Source organism: Corvus kubaryi, unplaced genomic scaffold (genome assembly GCF_017639235.1).
Source record: "Corvus kubaryi isolate FWS band 111438036 unplaced genomic scaffold, C.kubaryi_AGA036_p1.0 71, whole genome shotgun sequence".
Lineage (NCBI taxonomy): Eukaryota > Metazoa > Chordata > Aves > Passeriformes > Corvidae > Corvus > Corvus kubaryi.
Window position 1 is genome coordinate 296,164 of NW_024582059.1, and position 16,758 is coordinate 312,921.

Sequence of the window (16,758 nt, forward strand, 5' to 3'; positions counted from 1 at the left end):
GGAAAGGTTCTTGCAAAGTCTTTGTGATTAGACACTTGCTGGAACACAAGTGAGTCAGAGTGCAGCTGTTGTGTACATTTTTGGAGAAAAAGGGAGAATGCTTGTGTGCATGGTGCAGCCATTGACAGAGGATGTATCACAGCTATGATTTTGCTGAGTTCAGTTCATGGTAGTAAGAGTATCTGTGTGCCTTAGGGACAGCTGGTAGCTCTGGCACAGAAATACTAAGAGATTGGTAGATTCTGCCTTATCTGAGTAGTGAACATAACCCATGGGTTTAAAACCAAAGAGAGGGCAGACCTCAGTTCTGCCCCCTTGCCTCCCCCCTGCCATCACCCTGCCTATCTTCTTTAAGCCCTGCTGAAAAAAGAGGTAGGATTAAAAAGTGATATGGCAGAAATTCACATCCTCAAATAATTTGCCTCCTTTCCTAAAACTCAGTAAAGCTTCTTTTTCCATGATAAATGCTGAGTGGCAAATAGGTTGGAGCAGTACAGACAATTACAAATGTTTTCCTTCTTTCTGCCTTTCCAGTGTAGGGATCTTATAGTTCACACTTGCATTCTGTATCCTATTAATTTGTGTGAATATGAAAAGCTTTGGACTTTTAAGTTGTTGTTTCATCTGAACTGAATGTCATTTGAGCAGATGGCTCAGATGTCAGCCACAGAGGCTCTGAAGATTTCACATTAGGGCTTGCAATGGCAGACGTACTTCTTCATCCTTCTGAGATATAAAAAGAGAAAACAAACAAGTTATCCTGTTATGAGTTAAAGATTAATGTTACCATGCTCTTTCTTAACCCTTGTCTTCTCTTTCTGAGTAAGTACTTCTCCTTTTGGTATTGCTCAGGATCTGCTTGTTTCAATCCTTTATGTATAAACACCTTCAATCTGCCCTCATAGGAATGTGTTATTTGTGAATGAAGTCAGTCATTGGACCACATCAGACTTGAATTTCACAAGATTCAGAGAGCTGGGATGCTCCAGCAGTTTGACACCATCTTGTAAGGTGTGAGCACTGCTTGTCCTGAACTGCAGAAGTGGCAGGACCTGCACGCTCTTCATCAGCTCTGGAGGGGTAGCAGGCTCCATGTATTGAGCCTGGCAGTTGGATGGCCTCCCTTCCTCCTTTGGATGGCCTTCTTCCCACCTCAGGTCATTTCGGTCACTGGCTGCTAAGGGATGTCACAAGAAAGGAACGTTGATCTGCAGTGCAAGGGTGTTAATTGAAGGGATAGTGAGTGCCTTTGTAGAAATAAGCTTTTTCCCAGGAATGAAAACAAGCACTATGTTATAAAACTACAAGTGAAGAACAACTTAATTACTACACTTCCTTTGTGCATTCAGTCCTGATACTCCCCAGTTGGCTATTGAATAGGGTAGGAAGAATGTGAATTTGGAATGGACAACACAAAATGATAACTGCTACTTACACTTTCATATATCAGTATCTAAAATGCCAGAAAGAGTCAGGTCTAGACTTAGGCACTTCTAAGTCACTTTCTAGACCCCACAGTTCTCATTCTTAGTAGGACAGATTTTGCTGCTGCCACTTTTTTCCCCCCTTTTTCTTGTCTTTTCAGAAGATGAAAAAGCTAAGCGTGAGGTTTCCTCCTGGAGCCTGGAAGGTGATGTTAATACGAATCCCTGGTCTGGTTATCGATACACTGGGAAACTCAGGCCACACTATCCACTGGTAAGCAAGAGGTGCTACTCTACTCCAGCACAGCTATGTTCTGTAGCAACTAATGGACCACTCCTGACCTGATGACCTCCCACATTTTAGCTAAGAGAGGAGAGTTGCTTAATCTGAACCTGATGGAAAGGATGTGCAATGGCTGTCCTTGTGGTTCATTTTGATTTAACTTGTTCTATCTGTTGGTATATTTATAATTAAGGGAGTGCCTTTGAGCATCAGTAACAGGCTTAAGTTCATACCTTTTGGATGTACATTTTGACATTTATTCTGCAAAAAAGCTACTGCTAGTTCAGATGTTGTCTCCTAGCTGTTTACTGTCCTCACCAATTATGGAGCAGACTGTTTCTGAAAAGCTCAGGTGAATTAATTTGGAATTTAAATAAATGGTTTTATATTATATTATGTAAGTGGTTTAGAATAAGCTGGTGAGTTAACTGGTGAACAGCTGAAAGAACAAGAGGTTACGGTAATCTCCAGCACTGGAATGGTGAAGAACAACAGAGGTCAGTAAGAACTTTGGTTGTGAAAGGTGGGTTTAGAAGATCATGACATATAGCTGTGTGTGTATATATATATATATATATATATATATACACACACACACAGATGTATTTTTAAATTGGTACAAGTTTGTACATGGAGTAAGCTGAAGCTTTTTTACAGCAATTATGGCATTTTCTCTACATTTGTCTTTTCTACTTGGCCTGTGCTAGAAAAGCTGCCCCAGTGGCATCCTCTCTGTGGTCTTCTCCGTCTGTTACAGGCTCATTAAGAGGCTGATTAAGAGAGCCTGAGCCCATGTGTGTTAGTGTTGTTGGAGAAAAAGGTGTTTGGGATATTACACTGGCCAAGTAATTCAGCAGTGTTATCTCTGAACATTGGCTTTTTTGTCTTGTGACTGCTGTGAGATTGATGCAAACGAAAGTAGAGATTTTGACTAAGGTGATGCTTTGAAGTAGCAGTCTTGCTAAAGAGAAGAACCAGTGCACTTGCAGTCTGGAAAGCAACAGAAAAAACATTACAGTAAGGCATAATACATTATAAAACCAGTTTGATTCACTTGACAATAAAAATGTGATTTTTACAAAGCTGTGCAATTGGCTATTAAAAGTTGTATAATATGATAGCTATAGAGAGTAACTGCAGAATGTTTCAGAATGAAACTTGGAACTGTTTTGGAGTGTTTACAGACTTTGCAACCTTTTCTAAGTGGACTTAGCTGTATTTCACACAAAATATTTCGTACTGTATTTAATTTTGTTGTGTGACTGGTTTTGTGACTGTAATAAGTGTTCTTGCAACCTAACCAGCTTTGCCTCTGATTTATTTAGACGCCAACAAGACCTGTGCCAAGTTATATTCAGAGACCAGATTATGCTGATCACCCACTAGGTAACTTGAAACAAATCACAGTTATGAGTGTTATGTTTGCTCTCAATTTTCCTTTTAATTGAAAAAGCCTTTAAAGCATCAAGGAGATACTGGAGAAGGGAAGCTCTTTTATCTGTTCTCACTTTACTTCTTCCCCACAGTAACTTACTGATTTTTAAAAAATCATGGTTGCAAGTATTTTTTGGAAGCCCAAAATTTGTAATGGGTTGTCTTTCAAAGGTGTACAGGAAATTAAGAGTTACTTAATTTGGTTTTGGTTTTTTTTAATCCCAAACATACAAGTCCTAGTTCTGTTGTTAATTTGATAATAAACAGCTATCACAGATGAATTCTGCTAAGCCATTCTCTGTGGCATCAGTGTATCTGTTGAAAATGTGTTATTTTATAACAAAACCAAGAAAACCTTGCAGTATGCAACCCCCAAAAGAAAACTGATGTATGAGTTCCAGCTGGTTTTGGACAGAGAGAGAATGCATTCAAAATTACCTGCTTACTGGATTGTTTTGTTATTTTCCCCTTTTTATACCAGTATTGGTGCTTTGCATTTCCCCAAAAGGCTGCTATGAAGTCTGTTAGCATTATTTTTTAATCTTAAGCCGTTCCATAGTTATTTTTTAAAGAGTGTAAGTATTTAAACAACACCAAATACTGTATTTTAAGGGGTTGCTAATCTATAAAGCTGAGCTTGCACAGAATTTGGTAGGAAGAACTTGGAAGATTTTATCAGGTGATTATTGCCGTAGTATAACCAGATACATTCCCAAGCTCATGTAACCCTTTATGAGTGTTATAGAATGTAATTTTTACTAATTATTTTCTTAGAGCAGCTGAAAAATGCTTTTCTATGAATAAAATAACTTCCTTGTACACCCGATATTTAAGGCTGTGTTTTGAGTAACTGGACATGATGGTTTTATGTAGTAAATGAGTGGGCTTCCTGAGCACATGGGGGCATTATGGTATTGTGGAAGGCTTCTGGATTCCAGGTAGTCTGGATAATGATGATAATACTATGGCTTGGTGGGTTTCTTAAGTTTAGGCTATGGTGAGAAAGTCTGTGCTTCTATTGCCCTTGGTAAGCTAAGTAAGTTCCTGGACTGGATATGTATAGGAATCATCCCCCTATATAACATGGGTTTCTTCTTTTCCTTTTTTTTTTTTTCAATCCTCTCTCTTTTTTCTTTTCAGGAATGTCTGAATCAGAACAAGCTTTAAAAGGAACCTCTCAAATAAAAATACTGTCATCTGAGGATATAGAAGGGATGCGAGTAGTGTGTAGGGTAAGGGGGTTTTGATTTTTCTTACAAAGTGCCTTTATATTCTTTAAAAAAATCTATAATGATTTTACCACTTTGTCACAGCACATTTGAGAGTACAAACTTTCAAACCACTTTAGTGCACTGAAAAATAGTTTGGGAGGCTGGATATTTTCTAGTTTTTTCCCTTCTTGTGTCTCCCAATTCCCAGTAAAGTATTTTGTAAGCAGAAAGATGACTTTATCTGTTTCCTGGCTTTGTTATTACTTGTAAGACAATCTGTGCCTGAGATGTTGTTACTGTGAAGAATATGTTTTATAGTGCATAAATGAGAGCAGAACTTTTTCCTCTCCTGGGGCTGGTGCTAGGTAAAAACGAAAAAAAAAGCAAAACAAAGCCCCATTACTAACAATTTTTGAAAAAGAGCTGTTCAGTTGTAATCACTTCCTTGTGCATAAAGTCAAACTTCGAAATGTATTGAGGTAGTCTGATTTAAGATTATGGCATTCAAGGAAGATGTGGTCCAAACTTTAACTGGGGTGTTTTCAGTTCTCACAGAGGTGGCTTAGTACATGACCTGGAGACATCTCGAAGTCTTTCTAGAGCCCAACTCCACACAGCTTTTCTGGGGATCTCAGTGTAGATGTCAAAAATGGGCTACTAATCTTGCACAGGGTAGTCCTGGCCTATTTTAAATCAACTTAAATTAGGTCAATAGATCAATTTTAAATCTGTTTTAAATTTTAAATTGTTTCATTTGCAGCTTGCTAGAGAAGTATTGGATGTTGCTGCCATGATGGTGAAACCAGGAGTAACTACTGAAGAAATTGATCATGCTGTCCATTTAGTAAGATTATTTTATTATCATTCTGGTGTTTATAAGTGTTTTCTTCTATCTCTTTGTTTTTAAACTATTACTGTGTGGTTTACTTTGTTGCATGAATTTAATTTCTTTATTTTGAACTGTCTCCCAGTTTGAGGCTGGTGAGTAGTGCAGATGGCAGAAATGTGCTACAGTGCAATGGTAGGGTCAAAGTGAGTTAGGAATTCCTGGGCCTCTCTCTGTATCAGCTGCTTCCATATTTCTGGCTTCAGATTTCTTCTGAGTTTCTTCACTTGCTTTCTCAGTTAACATCATGTTATTTTCTTTCTTCTAAACCCTTTTTGCTCCACAGATACCATTATATAAAGAACACCATATGTAGGCCATGGACTTCTTGTACTCCCTGTTGGTAGTTAAGACATACAGAGGAGAAAGCTAAATTATTTATGACTGGGAGATGAGAACTGAAACAAGATGTTTGATGCAGCCTGGCAAAATAAAGTCACAGTACAATGAAGTGTTTGGAAAAACATGTTCAAGAATTTTCCTGGTTTAACTTTTCATAGTTATTTGAATTGTGTAATTTTTTAATTGGCTGTCTTCTCTATGAATCATGTAAGCTGGTAATTGAGGCTACTTCTGTGCATTGTGGGAAATGCAACAATTTTGGTATAGTTAAGTTGGTTAGAGAGCTTTCTGGTTCTTCTTATCTTTATCTACAGCTGTTGAGCCAAGATTGTCTGCTTTCTTTAGGCTGGAGACTTCTGCTGAACTGCATTAAACACAAAACTACTTTCTTAGGCATATTGTCTAATATGAACAACTAGTAGGTAAAATGGAGTTACCCCTCCTGAGCAGTTTATGGAAACTTTGGCTTGGCAGGTTGTTTCTACTAACTGATATCCCTAATTGGTATTTTGCAGTTTTAAAAACAGTATTATTTAAGGAAAAAAAAAAAAGTTGACCCAATATTTTTGCAATCTCTGTACTTTGCTCAGTATGTCACAAAGTGTGTGTATGTATGTATGTATAAATATATATAAAATGTGTCAGTTTTGCAAAAATACTAAAGTTATTACAGTGCAAGGGAAGCAGCTTAAGGTTTTAAAGCTGGGGGGAAGAGTGGTGCTAAATATTATTTTGTTTAGCTTCTGTGTCTTGCAAAAATCTTAGACTGGGTGCATAAAAGCAGTTACTGAAAATTACTTTTTAAAACTGAATAAATATTGTCATTGTTTCAAACCTGAATATCTCAGCATTTGCAGTCAAACATAAAAATGAGTAGAAACAAAATTGAAGTAGCTTTAATTTCTTCCTGGTAAGAAATGCAAGGCATAACAAAAACTGCCAAGAAATGCTTGAAGAATCTTATTCTCAAGAGTCACTGCTTTTCAGCCTATCATTCTTACTGTAAAGCTGTTGCACATGTTTTTTGTGGTGTTTTTTCTTTGTACAAAACTTAATTATCTTCTCTATTTAGGCTTGTATTGCAAGGAATTGCTATCCTTCCCCTTTGAATTATTATAATTTCCCCAAGTCGTGCTGTACGTCAGTGAATGAAGTGATCTGTCATGGAATTCCTGACAGGAGGCCATTGCAGGAGGGAGATATTGTTAATGGTAGGTGCTGTGAAAATTAACCTTCAACATTTCTACCTTCTGTGCACTTAAACCATGCAGTAAGGTAAGGTTTCACAAGCAGGCAACATGACTGGAATAGCTTCTTAAGAGGGGCTTTTGTTCTCATTTGCCAGTTAGTTTGTTCTCATTTACCTCTGCTGTTTACATACTTAAATTCATGAGTTTATTTAATAAAATAATTTCAAAAGGTCAGTGCACTTTAAGAGCTTTATAATTCTTCTACCCTGATCTGTGCATTAGTATAGTCCCTGGGTATTCCACTTGTGGGCTAGACTGTGTATATATATAGTGAATAAAATGTATATTGAATTATTCAACTGGATTAGTTCTGTGTGAATTCTTGATTAGATGGCTCTAGATCCTTACAATTTTGCTGTGCTCATGATGATTATGATGACTGTAAAGGGTCCTGATGGGGAGGCATTGTGTTAGGCGCCTGTTACCTTTTTTTGAGCATCTCGCAGCCTAACAACACCAGCTGCTTTTTGTTCTTGGTACTTAAGGTACTTAGATCTTCTTGGGTGGTGAGGGATACTTTTATAGATTTTATATTTATTATATAAATTTTATAAATTATAAATGACCATTTTTTGTTTTCACTTTCATTTCTTCTTGGTTTGGCAGTAAAAATTAATGATGCTTTTTTTTGTACCAATGTTTGCACCTTTGTTTACTGCATTGGTTTGCTTTTCTCTTATCTATAAGTAAATAGCGTATCCTAAGATTTGACCTGCCTCTAGAAGCAGCTTGTAATCTTTTTAGATTATCAGATATTTGATACATATTAGCATGTAATAATAGCTACGAAGTCTACGCCTCCGCGTGTGTCATGGTTGCTGCCCCAGTCTAGGTGAGCTGTGGTCTGGCTAATAGCTCTGAGCTTGCAGGGTACACGTATGCCAAAGCTCCTTTATCTTTTTTTATTTTCAAAGATGATGCTTTCACACAGCTCTGTATTATTGCCTACTTTTCTGGCATTGCTGGAGTCCAAACTAAGAAGCCCAGCTCAAAGAGTCATAAAACCATAGATGGTTGGTGTTGAAAGGCACCTTAAAGATTGTTTGGCTTCAGCCCTTGGGCTGTGTGCGGGGACACTTTCAGTATAGACCAGGTTGCTCAAAGCCCCATCCAGCCTGGCCTTGAACATTTCCAGGGATGGGGCATCCACAATTTCTCTGGGCAATTTGTTCCAGTGCCTCACTACTGTCACTGTAAAGAATTTTTGTCTAGTATCTAATCTAAGCCTACTCTCTTTCAGTTTGAATCCATTCGTCCTTGTCGTGTCCCTACATGCTCTTGTAAAAAGTTTCTCTCCACCTTTCTTATTGGCTTCCTTCAAGTACTGGAAAGCCACAATTAAGTCACCCTGAAGCCTTTTCTGAACAATCTGAATTCTCTCAGCCTTTTCTCACTGAAGAGGTGCTCCAGCCTTCTAATCAAAATGGGTGACTTCATCTACACGGTGCCTTACCTCTCTGCGATTTGCATGCCAAGGCTGTACCTCAGCCCTAGAGAACACTATCTATAGGAGGGTTTAGTCATGCCTTTGTCCACATTCCGGCACTTGATCAGTCTGGGAGCCTTCTGCTTTGTTTTGATGAGAAAGAGCTAGGCTTCCTTTTCATAAGGTAGTGGCTCAAAAGACTCTTGAAAAGGAGGACCAAAACAGGTTACCAGAAGGGATAGAAAAGGTACCTTGGAGGGAATGTACCCAATGAACAATTAAAAGGAAGTGTCCATATTTTTCTTTATTTAAAACTTTTTAGCCTGCTGGAAGCCGTGCCAAAGTCCAAAACAGGTTTTTTTGAATCACAGAAACATGTCATCAAGAAGGTACTAGCAAGTGATGTCTAGTTGTTGACACCAAAGTGTGTTTTCCCACATTTTCCTATCAAGATTGTATTGGTCGGTCTCAGCAGCTCATGTACGATATTCCTGAAGTATTATTGTTCATTACAGTTTCCTTCATGGCTGTTTACCTGTGAGTGGATTTGGGTATGTGTTTCTTCATGAATAGCAGTGCAATTACTATTCTTGTGAGTTTGGTGATCTAGCAGCTATTAGACCTACCAGATGACTGACAAAGACTTAGAAACAAAAGTACCCATGCTACCACAGCAAAACAACTTGATATGCAAAACCATGATTACATACCTTTTTAAATTTAATTTCCCCCTATTAGTGCTGGAATTAATTCTGAGAAAGTACTTTAATCAGGTAAATCACCATGGAGCAAAGAGCTTCTCTTTCCAGTTTTTATATATACCTAGAAAACCAATGCTGGCTTGCTGTGTGTGTTGCATTGCTGGGAGATTTTTTTTCTCCCCCTCCCCCTTTCATTTCATTAAATCAAACTGTTGACCAGTGAAACACTACCTTATTAATTAATTTTATGGAACCTACAGGATAAGCATGAAAGAATTGGTTCGGATGGAAGAATTTTCATATGGAATTCTTGTGAAGTAATCACTTCACAATTAGAATACCCCATTTTTACGTGTTTGTTCTTTCGCAAATCAGAGGCAAGAAGTGATGAACAGAATGCTAATTTTCCATATCTGATGTTGTTTGCAGTGGATATCACTGTGTATCGCAATGGCTACCACGGAGATCTGAATGAGACATTTTATGTCGGAGAAGTGGATGAGGGTGCCAGGAGGCTTGTCCAAACAACTTATGAGTGCCTAATGCAAGCCATCGATGCAGGTAAAACATGCCTGAAGCACGAAGGTTTTGCTTCTCAAACATGTTTGCTCAGATTGGCCACTGCTCAGAGTGGCTTCTGTTGCAGCACACAGAGGCACTGGTATGTTGTCACCAGCAGATGATGGGTGTTGTGTAATGCAGTGATCCTTCAAATGGCTCAGTTCTGTGAGCGGTGGCTGCAACTTCTTTTTAAATGTGGGTTGATGAGGAAAATGTATTTGATGCTGAGCCGATCCTCAGATGATATTGACATGGAAACAGCCTTTTTTTGACCATTGATGAGTAAGACGTACTTGATCTGAGTAATAAAGAGACTGTAACAAGTAAAGCATGTTCTGGAAAACCCTACTTTTATAATTTGTATGGTGTTACACAGAAAACTGGTAAGGTAAAACATTGTATGAACACCTAAATGTATTTCTCTTTAGCCCAGCCAAACCTGATTGTTATTTCATAAAGCTAGTTACGAGCTCTTGATTTTCTGCTGTGGAAGTGTGCCAGAGAAGACAGATCCATATCCTCCACAACCTACAGAACTTTAATTATGTTGCTTAGTTATCACTCAGAGCAGCTGCATCGAGACATACAATGAGATAGAAAGGTAGCTGGAGAGTGTTCTGTTCAACTTCAGAAAACAAAACAAGAATTTCCCAAGTCCCTGGAAATACTTGTATCATCTGTACCTTTTATACCCTGCAGCTTCTTAAAATCCCCATTATAATTCAATCACTTCATGGCCTCTAAAGATGGAAGTTTAAGGTGTATATGTAAGGCTTTAAACTTGAATTTAATCAAAAGTAAATGTAAATAAAAGAAATTAAAGTGAACATAACTTTGGTTAATAATTTGGAGATAGCTAGTCAAACTGAAAAGACAAAAATCCATAGGAATTATGTCTTGTGTATCCACTGTGTGATCAAGAAAATCCTGCCAGATTGAACTGTGAAGAATATAGGTTACCTGTTTATGTGGGATTACTGTTCTGAAATGACCACTTTGTTTTTCAGAGCTAAATCAGAACAGTGTGTATCTTTGGTCCTGTACTTTTTTATTGCAAATGTTACATGTGTTGTCTCTTACCCTTGGTATCCTGGCTTGGATGTATAAACTGTGACAGAAATTTCCCTTTGTGTTCGTTACAATGAGATTAAAATTCTCACTGTAAGTCTTTTGTACCAATTTCTTAGATGCTGTAGTGTGTTTTGAAGGGTTTCAGACTTTGCATGTGGGTAGGAATTGTGGCAGCAAGTGTCTCAGCTGTTAAAAAGGGGGTCACCTCTCCCCTCTTTAGTTTATCTTAGTGTCTTGGTGTTGGACCAGCAGAGCTCTAGCTAGGGGAGCTGTATGAGAGAGAAGCAGAGGGCTCCTTGCTCCATTGAAATGAGTCACATATGCTGTCAGGCCCATACTTCACAGCTGTTTAGCTCAGATTAATCTCTTCCCCACCATGTCCTTTGGGGGTTTTTTGGGTTTTTGTGGGGGTTTTTTGTTTGGTTGGTTTTATTTTGTTTTGGTTTTTTTTTTTATTTTTTGGAAAAGCATGTAGATTCCAGTAATATAAATTTCTTGTTATTTTCTGTAAATTCAACTTACGGGTTTCAGTTGTAGTCACTTACATTAGCAGAGAATTGAACTAAACGGTTTATTCACATAAAGTTTTAGCTTTATGTGAACTCTGCTTAAGATGGCTCCACACAACCACACATCTGGCTCCTGAAGGAACAGCGTATATTCAGGGAGTTGGAAATGGTCTTGGAAAAGCTTGATTTTTTGTTTTAAGTGGCTCAAGGTTGTTTTTGGTATGAATCTTCATTAGCTGAATGATGAAACATTGTTGCTTTTATGGCATTATTACTCCCTTGTCCAAGTGCTCAAAGTGAATTTCTCACACCATTTTCATGTGTTTCAAACACTTTGACATGTAAAGCTTCCTAAAGGGATTGTCAAAAAAGTTAAACCTGAATTATGAACATTCTTATTTGCTGTAGCGTTGTCAGTGAGAATCTTGTCTAAGAGTAGAGATACCCATTTTCCCTTTACTTATTTTTTTTTTAATATTGGTCCTTTGTGTGCATTTGCCACACAGTAGAGGGGTAAGTATATATTAAAATACAGTTCATACATTCATTGCAAGAAACACTGCAGCTCAGGGTGTGAGAGCTTACCAAGTACTTTGAAAGTCCTTAATTTTTAATTTCAAACTTCGACATCCTTCTAATGTGAACACTTAGATCCATGAAAGGAAGAAAGTAGTATTCTTGTGGAAAAGGAGTTTTCTTCTGTCTCTCTTGGTTTTTTTTTAATATGAGACAGTTTCCTCCCTCTCTGATGTTATTGCACTCACTCATATACTTAGTGGATTAAGTGATCATAGGAGGTGGCATACTGGAACAGATGGACACACAAGCCATGAGTGCTACAGAGATGATGTTTGATGGTTAGTTGTGTTGAGAGAAAGCTCTCTAAATTTCCATTTCTATCTCTTTAATTTTGCAGTAAAACCTGGTGTTCGGTACAGAGAACTGGGGAACATAATTCAGAAACACGCTCAAGCAAATGGATTTTCAGTGGTTCGGAGCTACTGTGGGCATGGAATCCATAAACTTTTCCATACGGCTCCTAACGTGCCACATTATGCCAGTGAGTATTCGTTCCCTTTGTGCTGTCCTGTAGACAAGAAGTGGTTTGCAGTGAATGCACCCAATTTACTTGAAGCCATCAAGTTAGCATTTTGGCACTTGGGAAATAATGTTTTTTTTAACTCTGGACCTGTAGCATACTTTATGAACCTGTGCCTGTGCTATCTCTGCCTCCACTAATGGTTAGTGTTAGCCCTCATCAGTACTGGGTAAGTGCTCAAAGTTCGTGCCTGAATTTCCTTAGACATTCTTGTCTGACATGAACGGGCAAATGTTTCTCTTCTTAGAAGTTCCAAGCAAAACTTTACTGCCATTTACAGATGTAAATAAAAAGCTCTCTGAATGGTATAGATGGGTGTTGTGCTTGAATCTGGATCCTGTTTCTTTCCCTTATTTTCATTTGAGTGTTGTGATTTGGTATTTCTGGAAACTTCATCCTAGTGTGTGGCAGAGGAGGAATGAGCATTCCCCCAGGAGTGGTAGCTTTTGGAAATGTCCATGGCCCCGTACCAGTTTTTCCATCAAGACTCAGAAACAGCATCCACAGAGGCAAAGGACAGAAGGTTAAGTGCCAGTGGACAACAAAGGGCAGAGTAAATATGAAGCAGTGATGAACAGTTCACAACCACTTCAGCTGTATAGGACCCTTATTTCCTCAGACCTGACCATCTGCCTCCATCTTCCCATCTCCTAATGGGCCTTAACACATGTTGTGGTTATATATTATAATCTAGTGATTCCTGACTTTCCATGTCATCATTTCCCTAAGTTATTTTTTTCTGACAACAGAGAAAATCTGTTAATTGCAGGGTAGAAGGATATCAACTCCTGATATGTACTTTTTGTGTAAAAGGAAGAAAATATGGATTCTTTGGAGGTGAAGAGCATTTTGTACCAATTAAAATCCAATCCTAGACAAAGGAAACTTTTATCTCTCCTGGCTGTTTGGAAGTTTCAACTTTTTTTTTCATTGAGCAAATATGTCTGTTGCCAGAAAGAAAGATGCTGGGTGTTTTTTCTGGTATTTTTAAATACAGACTCCCAGCAAAAGCAAAGTGGAAAGATCTGAGGGACTTAAAGCCTATTGGAGAAAAAAAGAATGCTGTTGCTTATTTCTAGCTTACTATGAAAGGAGTTTAAAAAGCAAAAAGCTCATTTTCTAAGAAAAATGTTCTTTTGCTGTTGTGGCAGCTTGATGTCTGAGATTTTTGAAGCCTCTAGGTTGTTTAGCCAGTGTGAGGAATTTGCACAATTAGATTTAGATGGGGGAGTGTAAAAATGAATGCGAATTGTCTGTAGCAGCAAAATAGCTGGGAGCTAATGGTTCCTGTGCAGTCCTGGAGTTTGTTCCAGCTCTCAGGCTCAGTCACATCTGAGCTGCGCTGTCCTTCCAGGTGAAACAGGGCAGCAGAAATGGGCCGAAACCTTTCTCCAGTCAAACTGCACTCCTGGAGTCTTGGTGTCCATCAGTTCATGTGCCCCCACGTAAACATTTCTGGTGCACTTAAAATCAGAAAGTTCCTGTGTTATTGTCCTGGATGCCTTGAAATGCTCTGCTGTTTTATGTTAGCTAATGAACACAGCATTATCAGTCTGACACTACTATGACCCCAATACTCAGGGTAATAAGGGGGCAGTGTGTCTTTCATAAATGGAATCATGGGATTACTTAACCACTGTCGCATTTTGACAGTTTATTGGAGCTAATGGCTCAGTGCAAACAAATGAGGTTTCAAGCCTTGTCTGAATATCTTAAGTGCTTCTTACTTGTGTTGTTTTTTTAATGATGTTTTTCATTATAGAAGTATGCAGAAATTTCTGTATTATATTTGTTCAGTGTTTTTATAGAACCAGAGTTGAAATTCCAGTTGTTGGAGAGAAAGCAAGCAATTAATTTTAAGCTGCTTGAGTAAGTATTACAGTGTTGGAGGATGGGGAGAAGGAAAGAACTAAGGGAAATCTCAATGTAGAACTACAGATGGACAAGTGAACACATCATTTTAGAAGGGCTTTTCTGACTTTACTATGTTTCTGTTGTATTCTGCTAGGACAACGATTCATTCATTTACTAAGATGGTATTCTTTTTTTCTAAGCTGAATGTTTATTTTATTGCAGAAAACAAGGCAGTTGGAGTCATGAAGCCAGGTCATGTATTTACTATTGAACCAATGATCTGTGAAGGTGAGCAATTTAGCAGTAGACTAAAATGGTTACTCTTGTTTGCTCTTAAGTAGTGATGGAACAGGATGCTCGTTCTCTCCTGTAGAGCTGATAGATTTTTTCATTTCTCTTTGGGGGAGTGATATCTGTTACTTAAAAACTGGCAAGAAGTGATGCTTTCTGTTTTCAGGTGGTTGGCAGGACGAGACCTGGCCCGATGGTTGGACTGCGGTGACGAGGGACGGGAAACGCTCGGCGCAGTTTGAACACACGCTGCTGGTCACGGACACGGGCTGTGAGATCCTCACCCGGCGCCTGGACAGCATTCGCCCCCACTTCATGACCCAGTCTTAGTCCACACTGAGAGGTGCATCAGAACGATAAATATTTTTTTTTTTTGCCCCTGTACTATGCATTTTTTTAAGAGTACAGAATAGAAAGATTTCACCGTTTACTTTGTTCTCAGTGATTGTAGATAAGAGGAATATCTCAAAGAACCTGACCCAATGTCTGCAAATGCAGAGAAGAATTTAAAGAATTTCCTTCTTTCCTCCTACCTACAACACTCACGCTGTACTTTCCTTTTTTTCTTCAATTATCTCTTTAGCACCTTTCTTCCAGTTAGACCCACAGTTGCTTTTGTTGCTGCCATGATATTAGCTAGAAAAGCGTGGGTAAGCTTTCCCACTGGGACTTGATATTTTGGGATCCAGGTTTTTTTCACCATTTCAGTGTGCCCTGTCACTCTTGGTTTGTGAGTGGCACCTGAGATTTTAAGCATTTCTTATTCCAAAGACTTGCTCCTGCCTCTGCAGATACTGTTCTGGGCCTTGTTTGTTTATCAGTTGAGAAGGGGGCAGAAGGGAGAAAGACACGCACGTACAAGAGCAGGCTACCTTTCATTCTGCCCCCATCTCTCTGCTGGTGGCTTCTGTGGTGATTGCCACTGTGGGTGGCACACTGCGTTAATGGCAGGACTTTTCTCTTACTGGAGATTTGATCGTATGGGAAATTAACAAAGTCTGTGTTCTATGCAGCTCCCTGGAATAAGCTGCTTCTTGGTGAAGCAGTACTTGCAGGCAGCCTCCTGCTCCAAAAGCATGGTGAAGCTGATGTATCAGACTTGCCTAGGTAAAGGAATTAAACAAGAACCAAAAAGATCCCATGATTCATGGGATCCCTACCTGTGTTAACTGTGGGGCATTTTTGAAAAGTACATCCACAGTAGCTGTGGGGGATTGGATTTGCAAGACTTACAGTGAAGTATCTCAAAACAGGTCTGAGTATGTGAAAATGAAACACATGCAGTGCTGTATTCATTTTCTTTTGGTAATTTTTAAACGGGTAATTGTTTTTCCCCCTCAGTTGTGTGAGTTTCAGGCTTTTGGAAAGTCTTAGCGGGGCAGCTATGAAAACTGGTATTTTTTTCCTCAGACAGGGTATATAGAGTGGGCAATGTTGGTACATATACCCCTTTATATTCTGTTAATGGGTCATGGTGAGCTGGAAACTGTTATGATAAGGAGTGTGGATTGATTAAGCCTCCCTTCTTTCTATCCTTTCTTTTTCCATGCCCATTTCCCTTCCATCATCTTTGGTGTCTCTGCTGAGGGAATTTATTTTTTCTTCTGAATTGTAATGAAAAAATTTTCAGACCCCATTGTAGACTTCGTCTTACACCACTGTAACACAAGAAAAACTTAAACCAACACAGACATTAAATCATACAATCATGGGCATAAAATACACTTCTTACAAGATGTCTGGTGAATTTGTTGCCACAGACCAAGAACATGAAGTGCTGCATACCCTTGGCTCTCCTTGGCCTGCAGAATTTAGGTGGGGGAAAGGGGTTAGTGCTTCATAGCACTGGACTTGTCTACTCCCAAATTTACCAGAAAACGTCTTCTCTGCCCTGAGTGCCTCAGACCTCTGTTGCTGTAAGAGTATCACTGCGATGTTTTCATTACCTTTATTCTTATTTTTAATTATGCAGTAAAGTGACCTGACACGATGCACAGAGAGCGTGTGTGCGTGCGTATGCATGTGTGTGTAGAGATTTTTAACAAACAGACTGTAGTACTTGAGTGGGATTCACTGCGCTGAATGAGATGTGTTGAGGAGATGCCTGTCCTGGAGGTTTGCCCACCATATCCTTCACTTGAATGGTTACAATGGTCTTGCCTTTTCCATGTGTGTGTGTGTATGATGCTGGGGGTGGGGGGGCTTCATTTTTGGTCTATAAAATAAAAGTTGCAGCTGCTTTTAACAGAAATAACTTTTTTTTCCTTGTAATCCAAACCCAGACGTAGAATTTTCAGTTATATCCAGGTTTGCTTGCACAAGTGCAAGCCCCACCGGTACATGCATGCAGTTAGAACTCACCCTTAAACCCACACATGTGCCACTTGGATACCTCTTTGCTGTTGTATTGACACAA

The 16,758-nt window shown here is 38.9% G+C and overlaps 1 protein-coding gene across 2 annotated transcripts in view; it reads left to right on the plus strand.

The window, feature by feature from the left end:
- METAP1 (methionyl aminopeptidase 1) overlaps positions 1-16,758 on the plus strand; it is a 30,158-nt gene that overhangs the window by 10,651 nt on the left and 2,749 nt on the right. Inside the window, exons 3-11 of one of the 2 annotated variants that reach the window (XM_042049731.1) lie at positions 1,586-1,698; positions 3,033-3,093; positions 4,282-4,373; positions 5,113-5,196; positions 6,653-6,791; positions 9,387-9,518; positions 12,015-12,158; positions 14,274-14,339; positions 14,509-14,685. In XM_042049731.1, the coding sequence (XP_041905665.1) occupies positions 1,586-1,698; positions 3,033-3,093; positions 4,282-4,373; positions 5,113-5,196; positions 6,653-6,791; positions 9,387-9,518; positions 12,015-12,158; positions 14,274-14,339; positions 14,509-14,672 (995 nt within the window). In that variant the 3' untranslated portion in view covers positions 14,673-14,685. Of the gene's footprint in view, positions 1-1,585; positions 1,699-3,032; positions 3,094-4,281; positions 4,374-5,112; positions 5,197-6,652; positions 6,792-9,386; positions 9,519-12,014; positions 12,159-14,273; positions 14,340-14,508; positions 16,594-16,758 lie in introns of those variants that run through there. The other variant, XM_042049730.1, reaches the window with a different exon arrangement.